General features: G+C 41.7%; 1 protein-coding gene across 3 annotated transcripts in view; it reads left to right on the forward strand.

Moving 5' to 3' along the window:
- Positions 1-5,202: 5,202 nt before the first annotated feature.
- Positions 5,203-23,321, forward strand: part of raver1 (ribonucleoprotein, PTB-binding 1) — a 54,974-nt gene continuing 36,855 nt past the window's right edge. For all 3 annotated transcript variants that reach the window (XM_073069409.1, XM_073069412.1, XM_073069411.1), the window contains exon 1: positions 5,203-5,523. In XM_073069409.1, coding sequence (XP_072925510.1) covers positions 5,203-5,523 — 321 coding nt within the window. The remainder of the gene's footprint in view (positions 5,524-23,321) is intronic.

Consider the following 23,321-nt stretch of genomic DNA (forward strand, 5'->3'; position numbering starts at 1 on the left):
GGGTGTTACTATTTCAGAGGTCCTGTCCTGGATGCAAAATGGAAAAGCAGTTGTGAAGAAGGAACACAGCCCTCTACTTCCTTCAGAGTCTGCGGAGATTTGGCGTGGCATATAAAGCGTTGACTAACTTCTATAGATGTGTAGTGGAGGGTATATTGACTGGCTGCATCATGGCCTGGTATGGAAACACCAATACCTTTGAACGGAAAATCACAAAAGGTAGTGGATTCGGCCCAGTACGACAGGAGTGAAGCCCTCTCCTACTGTCATAGGAAAGCAGCATTATCATCAGAGATCCACCAACCCAGGCTATGCTCTGGTGCCATCGGGTAGAACCTATTAGAGCCTCAAGACTCACATCACCAGGTTCTGGCTCTTGAACAAAAGGAGATAACTACACTCTTGCCCATCCATTGAGATGTTCCCACACCAATGATCTCACTTTAAGGACTCTTTATCTTGTTTTTTTTCATTTTCCTTGCTATTTATATTTGATTTGCACAGTTTGTTGTCTTTTGCACTCTGCTTAATCTTTCATCGATCCTGTTCGTTACTAGTCTATAGATTTGCTGTGTATGCCTGCAGGAAAATGAGTCTCAAGTTGTATGTGGTGACACTGAATTGAAGTGACTTTATTATTTACATCTTTCATATACACGAGGAATAAAAATCTTTTATGTTAAGTCTCCGTGCAATGTGAAATTTATAGTAATTTATAATAAATAGTATGTTCAACAATATAACATAGAAATATAGTTATGTCAGCATGAGTTAAGCAGTCTGATGGCCTGGTGGAAGAAGCTGTCCTGGAGCCTGTTGGTCTTAGCTTTTATGCTGCGGTACTGTTTCCTGGATGGTAGCAGCTGGAACAGTTTGTGGTTGGGGTGACTCAGGTCCCCAATGATCCTTTGGGCCCTTTTTACACACTTGTCTTTGTAAGCGTCCTGAATAGTGGAAGTTCACATCTTCAGATGTGCTGGGCTGTCTGCACCACTCTCTGCAGAGTACTGCGATTGAGGGAAGTACAGTCCCCATACCGGGCAGTGATGCAGCCAGTCAGGATGCTCTCAATTGTGCCCCTGTAGAAAGTTCTTAGGATTCAGAGGCCCATACCAAACTTCTTCAACCATCTGAAGTGAAAGAGGTGCTATTGTGCCTTTTTCACCACACAGCCAGTATGTACAGATCACATGAGATCCTCTGTGTTGTTTATGCCGAGGAACTTAAAGCTATTCACCTCCTCAATCCCAGATCCACTGATGTCTTTAGGGGTTATAGCCTGTCTCCATTCCTACTGTAGTCCACAATCAGTTCCTTTGTTCTTGCAACAATGAGGGAGAGGTTGTTTACTTGACATCACTGTGTCAGGGTGATGACTTCTCCGTAGGCTGCCATTGAGATTAGGCCAATCAGTGTAGTGTCGTCAGCAAATTTAATTAGCAGATTGGAGCTGTGGGTGGCAACACAGCCATGGGTATAGAGAGAGTAAAGGAAGGGGCTTAGGACACAGCCCTGAGGGGCACATGTATTGAGGGTCAGAGGTGAGGGTGCCCACTCTAACCGGCTGCCAGCGATCTGACAGGAAGTCCAGGATCCAGCTGCACGAGGCAGGGTGAAGGCCGAGGTCTCTGAGCTTCTTGTCAAGCCTGGAGGGAATTATGGTGTTGAATGCTGAACTGTAGTCCAAGTACAGCATTCTCACATAAGCATCCTTCTCCAGATGTGTAAAGATGGCGTGCAGAACTGTGGCTATTGCGTCATCTTGTCTATCGGATGTGTCAGTACCCTCGATAATAAAATTTACTTTGAACTTAGGAAGTAGGTTTGATTGTAACATTGGAGAAGTTTGGAAAAGTACATCGATTGGAGGGGTATAGAGGGCTATGGTCCGAGTATGGGTTGATAGAACTAGGTAGAATAACAATTCAGCACAGACTAGATGGGCTGAGGGGCTGTGTTTCTGTGCTGTAGACCCTCGCCAGGGTCTCTGATCTCTCACTTGGTCAATTGCTGGGTCTGACCACAACTTCACCCATTTCCAGGAGTCCTGACCACTGCCGTCTCACTCACTGGTAGTGTTTCTGGAGCAGGCAGCAAACTAAACTGGTGACATTTCTGGACCAGAGAAATGAACTATAGTGCCTCAAGTGGGATGTATAGGTGAGGAGGTGACATATGGTTGAGGGGGTAGTAAAGACAATTATTAAAGTAAAGCACCCCCGCAGACCTTATTGAAAATTTTAATCATGCTTTTCAATAATGAATTGTGTATTCAGCATTTAAATTTTCACTCTCCTTTGTGACTATGTCTACATCACTTGCTGCTGGTTTCTGAAGTTCATGCTGCTGTTTGGATGGAGCCTTGTGGAAGATCATAGGATCTGTTAGTGCTTGTCCAACGCACTAAAACATGTCACCTCACTGGAATTTGAATCCATGATCTTCTCATTCAGACAAGGCTCTTGCCCACTGTCTGTTATCCTCTTGCCGTGCCCCATCCGCCATTGTCTTTGGCACCGTCAACATCACAGGCAACAGTAAGAGTTAAATATGAGGCAAGGGTCTTAAGTTCAGCAACGTACCCATTGTCTTTTGACTCTGTCAGTAATTCAGAATCAGGTTTATTATCACTGTCTTATATAATGTGAAACCGGTTGTTTTGCAGCAGCAGTACAGTGCAAAGATAGAAGATTAAAATAAATTATAAAATAAAACATGCAAAAAAGGAATAGCAAGGGCTGTTGTTGATGGACCATTCAGAAATGTAATTGCAAAGAGTAAGAAGCTTTTCCTAATCCTAGAGTGTGGGTCCTTGGGCTTCTCTCTCCCCTTCGATGGTGGTCACGAGAAGAAGCAGTTACTTGGATGCCAAGTCACGATGATGGGTGTTGCTTCACTGAGGCATCACCATTCTGAAGATGTCCTCAATCGTGAGGTGATTGTGGAACTGACTGACTCTATAATCCTCTACAGCCTCTTGTAATTGTCTGCATTGGAGACTCCATTCAAAGCTATGGTGCTCTTCACCGCACATCTATAGAAATTTACAGAAGTCTTTGGTACCATACCAAATCATCTCAAGCTCCTAGCAAGGTAACGTGCCTTCGTCATGTTTGCACCAATCTGTTGGGCTCAGGATAGATCCTCTGAAATGTTAATGCTGCTTAACTTTACACCGCTGACCCCTCAATGAGGACTTGTGCATGGTTTTCCTGACTTCCTCTTCCTGAACTCCTCAATCAGTTCCTTGGTCTCGCTGACTTTGAGTTCAAGGTTGTTGTTACATCACTCAGCTAGCCAATCTATCTCTTATAATCCTCCTCATTGCCATCTGAGATTCTACCAACACCATTTGTGTCACCGCTGAATTTATAGATGGTGCTTGAGCTGTGCCTGGCTGCATGGCTGTGCGTGTAGGGAAAGAGGAGTAGTGGGCTAAGCACACATCCTTGAGGTGCACCTGTACTGAAAATCAGCGAAGAGATGTTACTCGCAATCCTCCACTGGCTGTAGTTTCCCAACAAGGAGATTGCGTATCCAGTTGCAGAGAGACCCAGTTTCGAAGCTTGGTTATTAGTACTGACAGAATAATGGTGTTGAAGGTCAAGCATTTTGTGTAGCATAAATTATTTAATTTTAGGGTTTGCATGTTTGTTCAGGACCCTCATCCCTTTAATATGAACTTACAACACGCACTTTTGTAATCAACATCATGATTCTGACCATCTTGGACGTAATTTGATCAAACGTGACTAACTCAGCAGGGGTAAAACATTGGCACACTGCACAATAAGTTTGAGACTGAAGCTTAGTTGGATATGTGATACATAGCACTTAACTACACTCATACCACCTCTACTTTTAGATTATCCTTCAAACTAAATTTATAAGCCAAGTACACATACCATCCACAGCCTGCAGATTCATTTACTTGCACATATCCAAAGGAAAACAAAGAAATAGAATCCACGACAAACCAGTCATAATAAAGACGAACAAATGCCCAATGTGCAAAAGATGATTTGCACATCTTTTAGTAGTGAAATTAGTAAACAAATAATACATAGAATGTGAGCTGCGAAGTCGGCTTCATAGCCATCATCCACCTATCCAAAACTGAACCTCCACTCGACTGACAAGCAGGAATCGACGACGTCAGAATCTCATTGGAAATTTAGTTAGAGAACATATGTTAGAGTTTGATACTGGCTTTTAAAATGGTCCTGGCTGTATCATCAGATAATCTCTTACAATTAACTTTTATGTTCTGTAATAAAATCTATTGTTTCTTGGATTTAATGTGAATGTCCACAAGAAAATGAACCTCAGAGTTGTATGAGATTATATGTACTTTAATAATAAATATATATTGAACTCCAAACTTTTTGATATGCTGTGTAACTTATATTAAACAGATCTTTTATTGGCATTAAATTTGATTATCATATAAGTTTGCCATTTGATACGTCTAGAGTTGGGACCTGCACTCACTGATTTCCAACAGTGTGTGGTATTTTTTCCATTCATTTCTCTTAACTAGTGTTTTCTGCCTTGTTGTAATACAAAAGCACCCGAAAGAAATTCATCCTTTACAATAGCGGTGGTTCAGTGGGTTGCACTTAATTCTTGGCTTGCTTCAGTGATTTGAATACAAAATCCAGCCAGTGTGATATGAGGAACGTATTTCACTACTGGGTTATCCTGCTGGGTTCCCTTCCGATGAAAGTATCAATGCCCCTTGTTTTGAAGAACACTATGCCTTTCCCAGATATCCTGTAAGGTTGTATTTTACACACACATATATATATATATATATATATATAATAATAAATTTATATATAATAAATTGATAATAAATATAAGCTGAACATTGATATCCAGGCATCAATATTTATCCCTAAATTATTAAAAAATTGTCTGGCATCTTTGTATGCTAAAATTAGCAATTCCCCTGTAATAATCATGTCAGTTTAAAACTCTTTAGAATATCTTCAACGCCTTTTTCCCTTTTAAATTGTAATTAATCTTGACTAGCACTGCCCTTACCCCGTCAAACTTCGCGAGATTTGTCAATTGCGGAAGTGTGTTAGACCGTAAACTAATCAAAGCCCGCCTTACTTAGCAGTGGATATCCGCGTCCGCTCACGTGTTGGTTTAATTAGTCCAGCCAATGACAAGTGGTGATCCTGTTGCTAATTCAAGATGGCGGCGACCGTGTCCGTTACTTCGCCGGCGAGCGAGTTGAGGGAAAAGGATGAAAATGAAGGAAGTAACCGAGGAGAAGAGGAGGAAGGCGGTTTCCCAGAGGATGAGCAGTGGCCCAGTGTGGACCCGGAGGTCGACGGAGAGAAAGTGGGCGGCTCGGAAGGCGGGGAGGCCACGACGCGTCGGCGGACTCCTGAGGAGACGCTGGTCGAGCTGGAGGCCGAGGAGAAGCAGCAGAGGTTGGAGCGGACCCGCCGCGAGTTCCGGAACCGGCGTAAAATCATCATCAGGAACCTGCCGTTGGACATCATCACCCAGGTAAGAGGCCGCTTTGGCAGGCAATCGCGTGGCGCTATCGCCCTGGAGCAAGGCCTCGAACGCCGATCGGCCGCGCGGCGGTGGCGCGCGGTCTGTAGCCCGGATGTCAGCTGTCAATCAAAGCCCGAGACGGGGCTCACGTTGCCTGCGTCAGCAGAAGCCCAACTCTTTGTCCTGCTAACGGGGGAGTGGGGGCGTGTAGATATTTTATTAACTTTGCACACTTTATAAAAGACTAGCTTAATTTATATGGTGGTTAAAATACCTCCTTCGTTTCGATCGATCGCTGTGCTCCTTGAAGTGTGATTCTGTGGAGGAAATGGTGCCGCGGCAAGTTTCCGCAAACTGACTTGTTATGCAATTTACTTAAAAGTAAATACTGGCTGGGAGATGTACTCTTAAGTTTGTGCAGTTAGGGAAACCAAATCAGATTTAGTTGTATGATATTAATAGAAGGAACCCAGACATTTAATTATGCCCGTAGTTCGAAATCTCGGGAGAGTGACAACACACCTTTTGATTTAGAAAGATGCATGTGGCACGACATCAACAGCTGACTATGTAAAGTTCTGGAGAGTTCTTTGGAACGGGGGTCCTTGAAGGGAGATTTATTGAGGTGCATTAAACTCGAAGGGGCTTGATAGAGTAGGTAGGAAGAGTCCTTTTCCCTTAACTGAATGAAAACTCTGGGGCCCTGGAACCAGGCCAGAGGAAAAGTGAAGATAGAACTTTTAGCCTACAAGGTGGGAGTAGTCTTAATAGTTAATTTACGCGAAAGGGCATTGGAGCCAGAATACTTTTCAAAAAGCATGGATGTGGACATTAAGAACTGTGACTTATGGGGCTGAGGTTCAAATACTATAAGGTAGAAATTTGCTTGGGACAGACATATGCAGATGTTCTGGTTATGAATGTTCAGTAATTAAATGAATTCTTGAAATCAGTTTTGGACTTTAACATTCATTAAACTCACTGAATGTTCACCAGTTTCAACGTGGAAGGACTTAATTGTGTTCATGCTGGGTCTCGGTAGAGCAATCCTATTAAACTCATTAAAATCCGCACCACTTAACATACTGGCTAGTGTGCTGCTACTACAGTTCAGGCCTCTAGAGTTCAGAGTTTGTTTCTGGCATTCTCTGAAAGGAGTTTGTACTTCCTCCCTGAGAGCACATGGGTTTCCTCCAGGTGCTCTGGCTCATTGGCTCAGACAGATCTGTTCCACGCAGAATCTCGAAATAAATGAATTTCACCAACTTATGGTCCCTGGAGTCCTGCAGCAGCTTCTCTTTTTTTGATGCTTATCAACTCCTTTTGATTCATTTGATACTTAACCACTTTAAGGATGGCAATCACGAGGAATGTATGCAAACTCCACGTAGACAGGACCTGTGACCAGGTCACTTGGCCTTTCCACACCGCCATCCATGTTTAAAGTTCTTAGTGGTGTTTCAGAGTCCAGAGTGGAGATGCTAGATTTCTTGATCTTTAGTTTGGGCATGGAGTGGCACTTACTTGGGAGGCTGTGCTGTTTCAATCAAACTCCTCAACATATAAGGGTACTTTGATAGGCGGTAGCTAGATGGGCTCTTGATCTTGGATTTTTTGAGTTTTTCCTCATGCACCGTCAAGCCCCACTTCCAGATACGTGTAATTGAATTACGTCAAGCATTTGGTTGAACTGTTACAGGGATAGTCATCTATATGCTGTGTATGTTTTGCACTTTGGCCCCGAAGGAACACTGTTTTGTTCAGCTGGTTTTGTGTCTGGTTGAATAACTATTGAACTTTCCTCCCGTTATCCTAATGCAGTTGGTAATTAGATTAGATCTTGCTGTTACTGAGCAAAACAAACCTATAGTTTTGTGTACTTGTTCTAAAATTTGAAGCTATTCATTGGGTTGGGTTTACCTTTGATTCTGAAGGCAAAGCAGCATTCTCCCTGACTTCACCAACCAGTCATTGTATTTAAAATAAAGAACTTGTTTTTGCTTTTGTTGCCCAGTTTTGGATATTTGTTACTCTGATGTGATTCTGCCCCATTCAATGTTGGGATCTCAAGCAATGTGCTGCTAAACAAATGGTCCCAAATCAGAGGGGCAAAGACAAGAGTATAGGGAGAATAAATCTGCCAGTTTGGATAATAAGTGAAGGATGAGATTCAGTAAAGTAACATTAATCTGGCATACATTTATAATATGGACAGTTGTGCTCCTCTGAACAAATGGGTCAGTTTAATATCAGAATGTATGCACTATACAGCCTGAAATTACTGTTCACATGAAACAAGAAACCCCATAAAATATGACAGAAGTATCAGAACCCCAAACAACCCCCTACTGTGAGCAAGCAACAGCAGAAGTATCGACTGTCCCCCTCCTAATTGGTATAAACTGATAAGTTCCAGATAATTATTTACACTTTCTATTGAAAAAAGGATTATTTTATGAATTCTTGCTGTAATTAAATTATTTCCCCTGCCCCACGGAATTCAAAACTCCCAACTTTTGTTCGTCAAGTTCTGCTCATTTTTTTGTTGCCCCTTTCATTTTTATTTCAGAAAAACATGTTTTTCATAAATCTGAAGTTTATGGATGGTTTCTGGACAACTGTAATTTTCTTTATTTATAGCGCATCATTTTTCAACTTTGGGGAAGCTGAGTATTCTAAAGCATCATCATAGTTCAAAGTACATATGACAGCACCTACAACCCTTAGATTCATTGTCCTGTGGGCATACTCAGCAAATCTATAGGATAGTAACTATAACAGGGTCAATGAAAGATCAAGTAGAGTGCAGAAGACAACAAACTGTGCAAATGCAAATATAAATAAATAGCAATAAATAATAAGAACATGAGTTAAACTTTTACCTGAGCAGGATTTAAGTTTGCAGCAGCTATTTGGTTATTTTTGTTTGCCTTCGAGGCTGGCCATAAATGTTCAGGAGGAAAACAACTAAATATTCAGATTTAATAATTGTAAATAGTTCAATGTTATTGTGCTATATGAGTTGGGATATGAAATCTTGTCTTTCCACCATTTTGTTCGCCACCCCTTACAGGCAAACAATTTGAGCTTCAAGTTGCTTGTATTAAAGGACTAGTTCGTAAATGATTGACCCATATCCATTCCTCAGAATGGATTTTAGTTCGTTTCCAAAAGTTGCTGTTTTAAATTTTGGGACTTGAACAATGAATGTAATGAATTCCGGTTAATGGGACACATCGGGACCTGTACATTCTGGCCTAATTAAGTGGCTTCCCCCAATAGCTGAAGTTTCATGGAAACAGTTAAAAAAGTAGACACTCTACCTTTTAACTGAGTAACAAATGTTGTATTTAAATGAAATACAGAACAAATTAGAACACTGACAATACTAAAACACTTTCTATTAAATACTATTTCTGCTTTTGCACAATTTTTAAATCTATTCAATATACAATTATTGTAATTCATTTATTTTTGCTTCTATATTATGTACTGCATTGAACTGATGCTGCTAAGTTAACAAATTTTATGACACATACTGGTGATAATAAACCTGATTCTGATTCAGTGTTATAAAATCATGTATTAGCTCCTAATACTCATTGATGGAGGAATTCATCCAGTGTACGCTGCCATGTTCCTTTGACTGTAAATGAACAAAATCAGTACAGACACCTAGTGTAGATAATGAACGGCCTTCATACAATGCTTTTGACTGCATCCTCGTATTCATTTTCATTGTAATATTCAAGATGATTGACACTTTCAAATTCTTTGTAGTTCCTAACTTGTTGAAGTAGTGAAATTGCTTCAGTTTCATTTCCTGCTGTTTCTGGCACCACCAAGCCTGAATGTTTGAAACCGTGGTGATTAAAACATTTCTGAATTATCTATCTTGCTTATTTCTTGCCAATTATCACTGACAAAAATTATTGCTTTTTGAACATAAATGCACACAACTAGTGCTATTTAGAAGTATTTGCTAGAAACACGATGTGGTGTTGTAGTAATGGCCACACAAGTGCACATGTCTGACACTAGTGAGGAACCGTTCAGCAACAGTCCCCTGTCCCAATTAAGTGGCATGGTGTCCCAAATAAACGAAAGAAGTCCCAGCTATTTTCTCAATTAGTTTTTGTCCTTTAAGATTTGTCCCACATAAGTGGCTGTCCTGATTATCTGATGGCCTATTAACAATAGATTAATCAGAATCCACTTTATTAATTATTATGCAGTTTAAAACACTCCTGAATGGGTTTCACATTGAATAGAAAGCATAGCCTCAAGATAAATAACCAGGCAATTTATTTATTTAAATTTTTGATTGATAAACATTTTGAAGGATTCGGGAAAGATCTCAGTTAGTTGCATGGACAGAAGTGATCTTTCCCAAAGATGGCCCTTCCAGCCTTGAGAATTGCTGGGTTCTATCACGCTAGGTATCAAGTGCTAGCATTGCTCACGGCTTAACTCTTTTTCCTTGTGTTACATACTGTCATCTCATTTTCTTCATGACAGTGCTACATAGTCATAGAATACTGGAGCACAAAATAGGCCCTTCAGCCCATCTAGTCCTTGTCAATCTGATATTTTGCTTAGTCCCATCTACCTGCATCTTTCATCACCAATTAACCGGATTCTGAAAACTTGCACTCATTCCTCTATTGTACCCAGGTTTGTCCTCCAGTGCAACACTCACAATTTTTTCATCTGTCAGAATTTCATCCCATTTTCCCAGCTGGTCCAGATCATACTATATATAACCTTCCTTGCAGTCCAGTTTTGGTGTCATCAAAAAATTTGATCCAGTTACCGCACTAACATCTAAATTATTAATATAGATGGCCTCATTCGTAAGGCCAGTGATGTGGGGGTGGAACTGGACTCTCTGATGGTGGTGTGTGAAAAGAGGATGCTGTCCAAGTTGCATGCCATCTTGTACAATGACTCCCATCCACACCATAATGTACTGGTTAGGCACAGGAGTACATTCAGCCAGAGACTCATTCCACCGAGATGTAACACTGAGCGTCATAGGAAGTCATTTCTACCTGTGGCCATCAAACTTTACAACTCCTCCCTTGGAGTGTCAGACACCCTGAGCCAATAAATAGGCTGGTCCTGGACTTATTTCCACTTGGCATGATTAACTTATTATTATTTAATTATAATAATTAAATTTTGAAACTCCGGACTCCACCAACGCGGGTTCCAATGGACACGGACAGCTTCAAAGCGATTGCGCAACCACCGACTGCAACTCCAGCCTTGAACTCCAGGCCGGGTCTTCACATGCTGCGATTGTGACTCCCGTCTCCCCTTCCCCCACCACCACTCTGCCATCCCCTCTCCCTCAGATCCCATCGTCAGCACCTGGGCCCTCAGAGGCTCCATTTTCCTCTCACCCCAACCCTTTCCTCTCCACTGACACTACCAGCCTCCCTCCCCCCTCTGATCCCATCTCTCATCCGTGCCGGGTCTTTACCATTCCCTCCGACCTTCAACTCTCTGAGGCAGAGCGCTCTGTCCTCATTAAGGGCCTCACCTTTGTCCCCCTTCTCCCACACCTCAGCGAGTTCTGCGTACGCCATGACGCTGAACTCTTCTTCTGCCGGCTCCGTCTCCAAGCTTACTTCTTTGACAAGGACTCTCCTACACCCACCGATGACCCCTTCTCCCGTCTTCAACCCTCCTCCTCTTCATGGACACCCCGCTCTGGTCTTCTACCTGCTCTGGATCTCTTTATTGCCAATTGCCGACGGGACATCAACCGTCTTGACTTCACCACACCCTGTTCCAATTCCAACCTCACTCCTTCCGAACACTCTGCTCTCAGCACCAATCCCAACCTCACTATAAAACCTGCTGATAAGGGGGGAGCTGTTGTTGTCTGGCGTACTGACCTCTACCTGGCCGAGGCACAGCGACAACTCTCTGATACCTCCTCTTATTTACCCCTTGATCATGATCCCACTGAGGAGCACCAGGCCATTGTCTCCAATACGATCACCAACCTTATTAGCTCTGGGGATCTCCCATCCACTGCCACAAACCTCATAGTTCCCACAGCCCGCACTTCCCGTTTCTACCTTCTACCCAAGATCCACAAACCTGCCTGTCCAGGTAGACCTATTATCTCAGCTTGCTTCTGCCCCACGGTACTCATTTCTGCATACCTTGACTCTGTCTTATCCCCCCTTGTTCAATCTCTTCCCACCTATGTTCGTGACACTTCTCATGCTTTGAATTTTTTCAATGGTTTTAAGTTCCCTGGCCCCCTCTGTCTTATTTTCACCATGGATGTCCAGTCCCTATATACATCCCCCACCGAGATGGTCTCAAAGCTCTTCGGTTTTTTTCGGATTCCAGACCTAACCAAATCCCCTCGACCGCCACTCTCCTCCGTCTAGCGGAATTAGTTCTTACTCTCAATAATTTCTCCTTTGGCTCCTCCCACTTCCTCCAAACCAAGGGTGTAGCCATGGGCACCCGTATGGGTCCCAGTTATGCCTGCCTTTTTGTTGGCTTTGTGGAACAGTCCATGTTTCAAGGCTATACCGGTATCCATCCCCCTCTTTTCCTTCGCTGCATTGGCGCTGCCTCTTGCACGCATGCTGAGCTTGTCGACTTCATTAACTTTGCCTCCAACTTTCACCCTGCCCTCAAATTTACCTGGTCCATTTCCGACACCTCCCTCCCCTTTCTTGATCTTTCTGTCTCCATCTCTGGAGATGGCCTATCTACTGGTATCTACTATAAACCTACAGACTCTCACAGCTACCTGGACTATTCCTCTTCCCACCCTGTCTCTTGCAAAAATGCTATCCCCTTCTCACAATTCCTCTGTCTCTGCCGCATCTGCTCTCAGGATGAGGCTTTTCTTTCCAGGACGAAGGAGATGTCTTCCTTTTTTAAACAAAGGGGCTTCCCTTCTTCCACCATCAACTCTGCTCTCAAACGCATCTCTCCCATTTCCCGCACATCTGCCCTCACCCCATCCACCTGCCACCCCACTCGGGATAGGGTTCCCCTTGTCCTTACCTACCACCCCACCAGCCTCCAGGTCCAACATATAATTCTCCGTAACTTCCGCCACCTCCAACGGGATCCCACTACCAAACACATTTTTCCCTCCCCCCCCCCCCCCCTTTCTGCTTTTCGCAGGGATCGCTCCGTACACGACTCCCTTGTCCACTCGTCCCCCCCATCCCTTCCCACCGATCTCCCTCCTGGCACTTATCCTTGTAAACGGAACAAGTGCTACACCTGCCCTTACACTTCCTCCCTCACCAGCATTCAGGGCCCCAGACAGTCCTTCCAGGTGAGGCGACACTTCACTTGTGAGTCGGCTGGTGCTCCCGGTGTGGCCTTTTATATATTGGTGAGACCCGACGCAGACTGGGAGACCATTTTGCGGAACACCTATGCTCGGTCCGCCAGAAAAAGCAGAATCTCCCAGTAGCCACACATTTTAATTCCACTTCCCATTCCCATTCTGATATGTCTATCCATGGCCTCCTCTATTGTCAAAATGAATCCGGGGGACTTCCGGTAAGATGGCCGGTAAGATGGTGACTGCTTAGCTGCTTCGAACTTTTGCTCCGTCATTCTTCCTATCTTTGCACTACATGTCTCCATTCTTAAACCTTAGTTAGGTATTTTATTGGATTTCTTTTACATGCCTGCGAACACATCTATCTTATAATGTCTAACAAAAGTGCTAAAACCGGGAAAAAAGAAATTTCTACGACTTTGCCGGTTGACATTCTCGCTGCGTTGGAACAGCATCGACAAGATATTTTAAAGGAATTTAGAACTTATTTCAACCAGCTGGATGCCAAATTGGATCGGATCAACGCTAGAGTGGACGAACATGCTGAATATTTATCTCGCATCGACTCAACTTCTGAAGATTTAAAATGCCGTGTTCTTTATCTCGAGACTCTATGCTCCAGCCTAGAGGAGAAGAATTGTAAACTTATTTCCAAAATGGTGGATCTTGAAAACCTTAGTAGACGTTGTAATCTACGAATTCTTGGTTTGCCAGAGGCCACCGAACAGGGCTCTCCCGTGGAATTTTTTTCCGATTTTCTCTGTGAGATTTTTGGGAAAGAATTTCTTCCGACTCCACCTGAGCTTGAAAGGGCACACAGGATCTACGTTCCTCGTGCAATTCTGGGTTCCCGCCCACGGCCGGTAATTTTGTGCTTTCATCAATACCAGGTGAAAAACCGTTTGATTATGGAGGCACGCTGCAGAGGTACTTTTGCGTTTCAAAATACAGTCATTTGTTTTGTGGAGGATTTTGCCCCCCAGGTTCTGAAGATGCGTGCAGAGTTTAAAGGTGTAATGAAAGTGCTTTTTGATCGTGGTTTCAGACCCTCCCTTCGTAATCCAGCCGACCTGCGAATTATGCTTACTACTGGAGAATATAAGTGGTTTAAATCAGTGAAGGATGCTGAGGCATTTGTTGGAAGTCTTCCGGCCAGCCCGTCTCCTTAGGAACCCGGTCTGACCTTCTAAAATGGTGGATAAGTACTTCTCGTAGTAAAGCTATTTTTTCCGGACTCAGACTTTTCTTGAATAATTCAGACATTATTTATTGAAATTCTAAGGGCTGTAGACAATCTCTTCCTGGACTTGGTGCGTTTTTTCTAAATAGATAATCCGAGTTTAATGTTCCCCTGCGGACGTTTAGATTGTACGTGTGTAATCCATTTTATTCTTGTATAACTTTATCTACAGAGATCTACTAGCGACTTTAACTTGTTTTGGAGGTTTGGAGTTTTTATTGAAGGCCTCCTTGTTGGTTGATTCATAGTTTTAAGTTTTGCTCCTTTTTTTTCTGTAAATGGTTGATAAGTACTCTCTTCGAATCTACAATTTCCCCCTTTTCTCCCTCCCCTTTTTTTTTCTTTTAATCTTCTATAATTTTTCGCGGGTAGGTTAGTTTTGGTTTTCTTTTGATTTTCTTTGTATTAAGTCTTATACTTCTGTTGAAGTTGTTCCTATTTGTAATTGTTTTCTAGTGCATAAACTAGCTACCATTTGCTATAGTATTTATACGGAACTGTTGTTAACGACACAGAACTGGAAGTCATACTTGGGTTAATTTTTTTGGTAGAGCTAGCTGCTTTCTTTGGTAGCCGTCTAGTTTTGGGTTGCAAGGGTGGGCCGGGTTCTCCAGTTCCAACACCACTCACTGTTTCCTTTGCTTTCCTTTGTTACTCAGGACATGTTTCTGTTTTGATTCTACGAATCTATGTTTACATTTTTGCTCCCAGACTGTTATTGTACTGCTTGACTTTTTATATGCCTGCTGTCTTCTACACACTAACAGTTGATAGTGGTTAATACACTTAAATTTGTGAGCTGGAATGTAAAGGGATTGAATCACCCTGTTAAAAGAAGGAAGGTCTTCTCACATATTAAACAACTCAAAGCCGACATTGCTTTCCTTCAAGAAACTCATATTCGTTGTTTTGATAACTCCCGGCTTTTGTCAAAGTGGGCAGGTCAGCATTTTCATTCATCTTTTGCCGCCAAAGCTAGGGGGGTCTCCATCCTTATTAATTCAAATATTCCTTTTGAACTCCATAAGAAGATATCTGATACAAATGGCCATTTTATTATTGTTTCTGGTAAACTACCGTAGATTCCGGATTATAAGCCGCTACTTTTTTCCCACATTTTGAACAGCTTTGAACTCTGCGGCCTTTAATCCAGAGCGGCTAATACATGGTTTTTTTTCATGCCACCTCGTAAACATTTTGCCTCGTAACAGTAGACCAATAAAATTGATGAGTAGTTCACAGAGGTCCAATGAAATTGTACGATAAATCAAGCGCACTTTCACAATTAAATTATTGTAAATCAGTCATTTGTACTCACCCTCATCAACATGGAAAACACTCGAAGAAAAGCACATCAGACCTGAGCACATCAGACCTGAGCGAAAACGTTGCTTTTAAGTTAAAGGCGATCAATAACTTTTCCTGGTAGGCTGCAGTATATATATTTTTACCAGTCGCTAGGAGATATTGGAATGTTGTTCGTGCTGTTCAGTAAAAAAGTATATGCAACGTAATTTGTGTTACCGATACGTATGTATATTTAAAAGTAGCCGTATTACAGGCACGGTTCGAAAAAAAGCATTTGCAATATATATTTGTTTGTTACCATATGGATATAATTAAAAGTTAAAAAATCCTCACGTGTAATATCTTTCTGTGTAAATATCTCATATTACAACGTGGGACACCTACGGCCGAAAATCCGGTGCGGCCTGTACAAGTAAAAAATTGATTTTATTTCTAAAATTAGAGCCAGCGGCTTTTAATCAGGTGCGCTCTGTAGTCCGGAATCTACGGTATATAATACTAAAGTTGTACTAGCAAACCTGTATGCCCCCAATTTTGATGATGTTAATTTTTTTGAATGTTTTTTCTCCTCACTACCAGACTTAAACTCATACTTTCTTATACTGGGTGGTGATTTCAATTGTTGGTTAGATCCCAATTTGGATCGATCGTCCTCTGTTACTAGACCACCTACTAAATCTGCCTTAGCTATTCAATCGTTTCTCTCTAATTATGGTATCTCTGATATATGACGTTTCCTTCATCCTACTGAGAGATTTTTTTTTCACATGTTCACCATACCTTTACTAGAATTGACTACTTCTTACTCAATAATCAACTCATTCCATTTATCTATTCTTGTGATTATCAGAGTATACTGATTTCTGACCATGCCCCAATTACTCTGTCTTTAAATTTTCCTGGTCTCCCTCAGAGGAATAAACACTGGCGGTTTGATTCGACTTTATTATCAGATGATGATTTTCTAAAATTTATTAAGGATCAGATAACCTTTTATTTTAACACCAATACATCACCTGAAGTGTCATCCCAGATTGTCTGGGATGACATGAAAGCATATCTGAGGGGCCAAATAATCTCCTATACAGCAAATCTTAATAGAAAGTCCTGTGCAGATCGATTAGACCTCATTAATCAGATTAAAGATTTGGATCAACTGTATGCTCAAACTAAGAACCCTGAACTATACAAGAAGCGTATAGAACTTCAAGCTAAAAAAGAGGGTGGCATGGCTTTACCTAACTTTCGTTTATACTATTGGGCAGCCAATATACACTGTGCTACCTTTTGGTCCTTTTTCCATGGCCAACCCGAGTGCCCTAATTGGGTGGCAATGGAGTTGAGTTCCACTAAAGAATTATCTATCTCTGCACTTCTTGGCTCTGTACTCCCTAGTAGTTTGTCCAGATTAATAGTTAATCCTCTTGTTAGACACACTCTGCGTATATGGGCTCAGTTTAGGAAATTTTATGGTTTCCATGGTTTTTCCTTTTCTGGCCCTATCTTACATAATCACCTTTTTTTACCTACTACGTATGACTCAGCATTCCATGATTGGTATAGGAAGGGCATTAGACATTTTGAAGATCTTTTTATTGATAATCGCTTCACTTCTTTTCAACAGCTCTCTGCTAAGTTCAATCTGCCCAATGCTCATTTTTTTAGATATCTCCAAATTAGACACTTTATTGCTCCTTTAATTCCTAACTTCCCTGAAATGCCTGAGAAAAATGTTATGGACTTATTTCTTTCTATTAATCCACTAGGTAAAGGTTTAATATCATTTATTCGTGATAAATTAGCAGCCTTACGACGTGCCCCTGTGGATAAAATTAAAATGGCATGGGAGCATGATTTAAATACCTCCTTATCTGATGAGACTTGGGACTCGATTCTCAAATCGGTTAATTCAACCTCTCTTTGTGCTCGCCACTGCCTTTTACAGTTTAAGATTATTCATAGAGCCCATATGTCTAAATCTAAATTATCTCGATTTTACCCTAACATCAGTCCGCTTTGTGATAAATGCAAAAGGGGCGAGGCCTCTCTCATTCATATGTACTGGCTTTGTCCTAGCTTGGAGAAATTTTGGAAGGATGTCTTCATAACGTTATCGCATATTCTGAATCACCACCTAGAACCAAACCCTTTAATTGCGTTGTTCGGTTTCTGGGGTGAGACAGATTTACGTCTGAGTTCGACTAAGTGTCGAATATTATCTTTTGCCTCTCTCCTGGCTAGACGTTTAATCCTCCTTAGATGGAGAGATGTTGCCCGGCCCACGCATGTTCAGTGGCTTAACGATATTATGGCCTGCTTAGACCTTGAAAAAATTCATTATTCAGTTCTTAATTCGGATTTAAAGATCCATAAGGTCTGGGGACCTTTTATTGAGTACTTTCATAACCTTCCTCTTGACTAAGGTTTTTTTTCGGTCCCTTGCTTTCAGCTCCTTTTTTTGTTGGTAGTAGGCATTAATATCTTCTGTTGCTAAGTGTATTTACAGTTTTGGGGGTTTGATTGTCCTGATTTATATTCTCTATATTGTGTTGTGGTTGGTCTGGAGTTTTTTTTGATGCGGGGCTTGGGGAGGATACTAATTTTACATGTCTTCAATTTGGGTGCTTTCTCAATTATCTTTCTTTGTATCATTATTATTGTATGTTTATTTTTGCACTGTATCAATGTTCATTTTGATCTGGGGGTTTTTTTTTATCTGTAGCTATGTAGAAATGTATAAAAAAAACTAATTAAAAAAAATGAATCCAAACTCAGGTTGGAGGAACAACACCTTATATACTGGTTGGGTAGCCTCCAACCTGATGGCATGAACATTGATCTCACTAACTTCCGTTAATGCCCCTCCTCCCCTTCTTACCCCATCCCTGACATATTTAGTTGTTTGCCTGTTCTCCATCTCCCTCTGGTGCTCCCCCCCCCCCCCCCCCCCACTTTCTTTCTCCTGAGGCCTCCCGTCCCATGACCCTTTCCCTTCTCCAGCTCTGTATCACTTTCGCCAATCACCTTTCCAGCTCTTTGCTTCATCCCACCCCCCTCTGGTCTTCTCCTATCATTTCGCATTTCCCCCTCCCCCCACTACTTTCAAATCTCTTACTATCTTTCCTTTCGGTTAGTCCTGACAAAGGGTCTCGGCCCAAAACGTCGACAGCGCTTCTCCCTATAGATGCTGCCTAGCCTGCTGTGTTCTACCAGCATTTTGTGTGTGTTATTATTTAATTATTTATGGTTTTATATTGCTATATTTCTCCACTATTCTTGGTGCGGCTGTAATGAAACCCAATTTCCCTCGGGATCAATAAAGTATGTCTGTCCGTCTGTAAAAACAACAGACCCATCTCCGATTCCTGCAGCACACCACTAGTCACAGGCCTCCAGTCAAGAGACAACCATCTAGTACCACTTTCTGGCTTCTCCCATTTAGCCAATGCTGAATACAAATTACTACAGTCGGCCCTCCTTATCCGCGAATTCCGCATGCATGAATTCAACCAACCACAAATAGCGAAAACCCGGAAGTGCTCTTCCAGCACTTGTTGTTCGAGCATGTACAGACTTTTTTTTCCTTGTCATTTTGTACCATAACAACTATTTTACATAGCATTTACATTGTATTAGGTATTATAAGTAATCTAGAGATGATTTAAAGTATACAGGAGGATGTGCATGGGTTATCGTGGATCAGGATAAAAAAAAATTAGAAGTTCTCTTACAAAATAAGTCGGAATAGGTACATCCGGTATTATTTAGCATCATTTAGTCAAACGTTTGTCTTAGTATATGGTATATATTTTACCTTTCTATGCATATAAAATGCTTAAGAACGTTTGTTTCAGTGCCGGGCTCAGGAACAGAAGTTCCTGAGTTCGATCCAGTGACAGACCGCTCCCGAGTGCGCTCTCCATCGTGCCGGGTTGATGTGGAGGATCAAAAACTCAAAACCCCAAAACCCAATAATTAAACCACTGCGTTGCTTATTAATAACTGTAGCTTTCATCGGGGCAGGGCCTTTCTCACTTTATCCTTTATAATTGTTCCGATCGTTGACCGACTGTAGCCTAACGCTTTTCCAATGACCGATGGTGTTTCACCTCTTTTCGATCGTGATTATTTTTGTGAACAGAAACACTGCGGATTCAGAGCTGCACCGTCGGGTCCTAATGTCCAGCGGACTGAGACAGGTTAAATATGGTCTGGGGTTTCGCTGGGTCCTAAGGTTCACCGCATTGAGACAGGTTGAATAAAGGACTTCAGCATCCGCATTTTTTGGTATCCGCGAGGGGTCCCGGAACCAATCCCTCACGGATAAAGAGGGCCAACTGTACTTCGTTTCTGAGCCATCATCCCATGTGGGACTTTGTGAAAGGCCTTGCTAAAGTCCATGTAGACAATGAACACTGCCTTTCCTTCAGCTTTCCTGGTAAAGTCTTTAAAACTGTATAAGATTGGTTAGACATGACCTATCATGCACAACGCCATGTTGACTCTCTACCCAAATCCTTGGCCTGTCCCTTAGAATACCTTCTAATAATTTACCCATGACTAATGTCTGGCTTAGTGTCGTGTAATTTCCTGACATTTTTAGAGCCTTTTTTGAACAACCAAACAACATTTGCTCCAGTCCTCCTACAATTTCTTAACTAGCCTCCCATGAGGTCTGAGGGGGCATCTTGTCAAGTGCTGGGGATTTTGTCTCCCTGACTTGCCTTGAGACAGCACTTACTCTTCAGTAATCTGTATATGGTCAATGACCTCAGTACTCTCTGCCTGGGTCCTATAGATCTCCCCATCTCTTCTGGCTCCATAATGTTGTCTCTTGCTATCCTTTTGCTCTTAATATAACTCTAGAAATGCTTGGGGTTCTCTTTCATCTTTTGTGCTAGTGCAACTTCATGTCCTCTTTCAGCCCAAACTTTTCCTTTTCGACTGTCTCACCTATCTCTGCATTTGCTAATTTACAGGCTGTAGCTATTGCTGGTGAAGCTATCTTTTGTTGCTCCTGATAAGGTGGTGGTGAGACCCCACCATGAACCACTGGAATATGCGTAGTTATACTACTTTGGAGTGCTCTGAACTTGAAAGTTCCAGGATTTGAACTTGGCAACAATGGAGGAAAGGCAGTGTATTCCTAAGACAGGATGATGTACATCTTTGAGAGGAATCTGCAGATGGAGGTAGTCTTGTGTGGCACTGCCTTTTTTCTTACTGGCAATAGCAGTTGTGTGTTTGTGAGGAAATCTCACTTAGGTGCTGCTGACCTTTTCATATGGTGCATTTGATGCCATTCACGCTGGCTGCTTGGTTCTAAATGCTGTCATGCTTTCGGAGGGTTGTTGGGGCTACATTCATCCCAAGTTTGCAAATTCCATCACACTCCTTTTACTTTGTTGATTATGGAGTAGCTGACTTGCTTGCTAATGGAACACTTGACTTTGGTAATGCCTTCGAATTTCATGGGAGGTAATTTAATTCTAATGGAAATGATCATAGCAAAGCATCTATATAATGTGAATATTCTTTTCAACTTATCAGTCTCTGCCCTGACATTCTGTATTTTAATCAATGCAATTAACAGTCATTTCATTATCCATGCAGTTCTCCAAACATCGTTTCAATTACACACACAAGATGCTGGAGAAACTCAGTAGGCCAGGCAGCAGCTATGTGGGGAAAAAAGAACAGTCAACATTTCGGGCTGAAACCCTTCTCCTAGGGTACTGCCGAAGTGTCTCGGCCTAAAATGTCGACTGTATTTTTTTTCCATAGATGCTGCCTGGCCTGCTAAGTTCCTCCAGCATTTTGTACATGTTGCTTGGATTTCCAGCATTTGCAGATTTTCTCTTGTTTGTGATTGTTTCTGTACCTCTACCTTCATGAAATGTTAAAACTTTGCAATTATTGTTAGTATTGCCTCTGGTCATCATTGCAAATTTCTCTCCCACTTCCTCATTGTTGTTGCTTCCCATTTCAAGTGCTTTGGTTTGCTTCACTGTGAAACACATTGTATAAGTACAAATTGTGTCCAACATACTGCACTGTATCAAATATGTTAACATCCGTTTGAGTAAATATTTTTCTGGTAAAGGTTTAGAGATAGAAAGTTTCTTTGTTATGTTTATCAAATAAAATCGACTGTTGACTTGAGAAACTGCTGCTGCTGGAGGTCAAGAGCAACACACACAAACAGCTGGAGGAACTCGAGCAGCATCTGTGGAGAGAAATATGTAGCTGACATTTTGGGTCAAGACCCTTCTTCAGAACTGGAAAGAAAGAGGGCAGTGGCCATAGTAAAAGGATGGGAGAGCTGGCAGGTGTTGGGTGTCTGCTGTTGATTTCCTTTCCCTTTTTTTATAACAACAGGGAGATGGAGAAAAAAACATGAATAAAATATATGTACTTGCTTTTACCAGATGGAGAGTGGGGGGAGGAGACTGAATTTTTGGGAGAGTAAGGAGCGTCAAAAATAAATGCAGCAGTACTGGAAATACTTCGTAGGTCAGGTGGCATCTGTGGGAAGAGAAGGGTTTTTGAACTGAAATGCTGCTCTTTACACTTCCTAACTTGCAAATGTATTTTTTTGGATTTCTGGCGTGTGCGTTTAAAAAAATATTTCCAAGTTAAGTGACACATTGGATGGCAGTCATGGTCACAGACTTGAAACCAGTGCCTGTCTCTGCATTTGATACTTGAATGAGGAGGGCAAGTTGGACCATGTTTGTAATATGTCCCTTACCATCCCCTTTCAGAAATCTTATAAGTGCCCTGAGCATAGCCTAAACTAGGACTGGAATATAAAAGCAAGGATGTAATGGTGAGGGCTTGGAGTATTGTGAGCAATTTTTGGCCCCTTATCAAAGAAAGGATGTGCAGACATTGGAGAGGGTTCAGAGGAAGTTCATGAGGATGATTCCAGGAATGAAAGGATTATCGCATGAGGAGCATTTGATTGCTCTGGGCCTATACTTGCTGGAATTTAAAAGAATAAGTAGGGGATGTTGAATGGCCTAGTTAGAGTGGATGTGGAGATGATGTTTCTTATAGTGGGGGAGTCTAGGATCAGAGGGCATGGCCTCAATAGAGGGGTGTCTATTTAAAATGCAGATGAGGAATTTCTTTAGCCAGAGATTAGTGAATCTGTGGATTTTGTTTGCCACAGGTGGCTGTGGGGGCGAAGTCAATGGGTGTATTTAAGGCAAAGGTTTATAGATTCTTGATTACGGAGAGAAGGCAGGAGAATGGGGTTGAGGGGAAAAATGGACCAGCCATGATAAAATGACTGCGCAGACTTGAGGGGTGAATGACCTAATTCTGCTCCTATCCCTTATGGTCTAAACTTGATATCTACAAACCAAAGATTGATAGCTTTGACTACCACTGTACAGAGAACTGTGACCCAGTATAAGTCAAAATCAGGAAGTAGGAGAAAAATAAACAAAACAATAATTGGGAAGATGTGTAGCTGTCAATGACAAGAATTTTTTCAATATGAAATAAAACATTGAAACAGGATGTTACAATAATTATACGAGAATGTCTCTACTGCTCCCAACCACCACAAAATAGTCCAAAAAAACTTGCTTTTAGGGTGAGAATGATTTTAGTGTCAAGTATTCCTGAAAAATATATTTTTCTATTATGTTACAAGTTGTGGCTTTAAAAAAAAGACCCTTGCTATTGGTCCATATCATTCCCTTGTACACAAAAAAAAAAGAGCAGAAAGAGTTTGGGATTGATTTAGATGAAGTCTATGAATGTGAGTGGTACTCCTTTCAAACCAATCAGAAGAATTTGAATTTGGTGATCCATTTACCTTCCTTGTTTGCAAGCTCAGTTAAAGGTATTAGAGATGTAGCAATCTAGCTCTGATGTGTAATAATCAATTGGCTCTAGGATGCATTCAGGTACATT

This window comes from Hemitrygon akajei, chromosome 16 (assembly GCF_048418815.1).
Source record: "Hemitrygon akajei chromosome 16, sHemAka1.3, whole genome shotgun sequence".
Taxonomy (NCBI): domain Eukaryota; kingdom Metazoa; phylum Chordata; class Chondrichthyes; order Myliobatiformes; family Dasyatidae; genus Hemitrygon; species Hemitrygon akajei.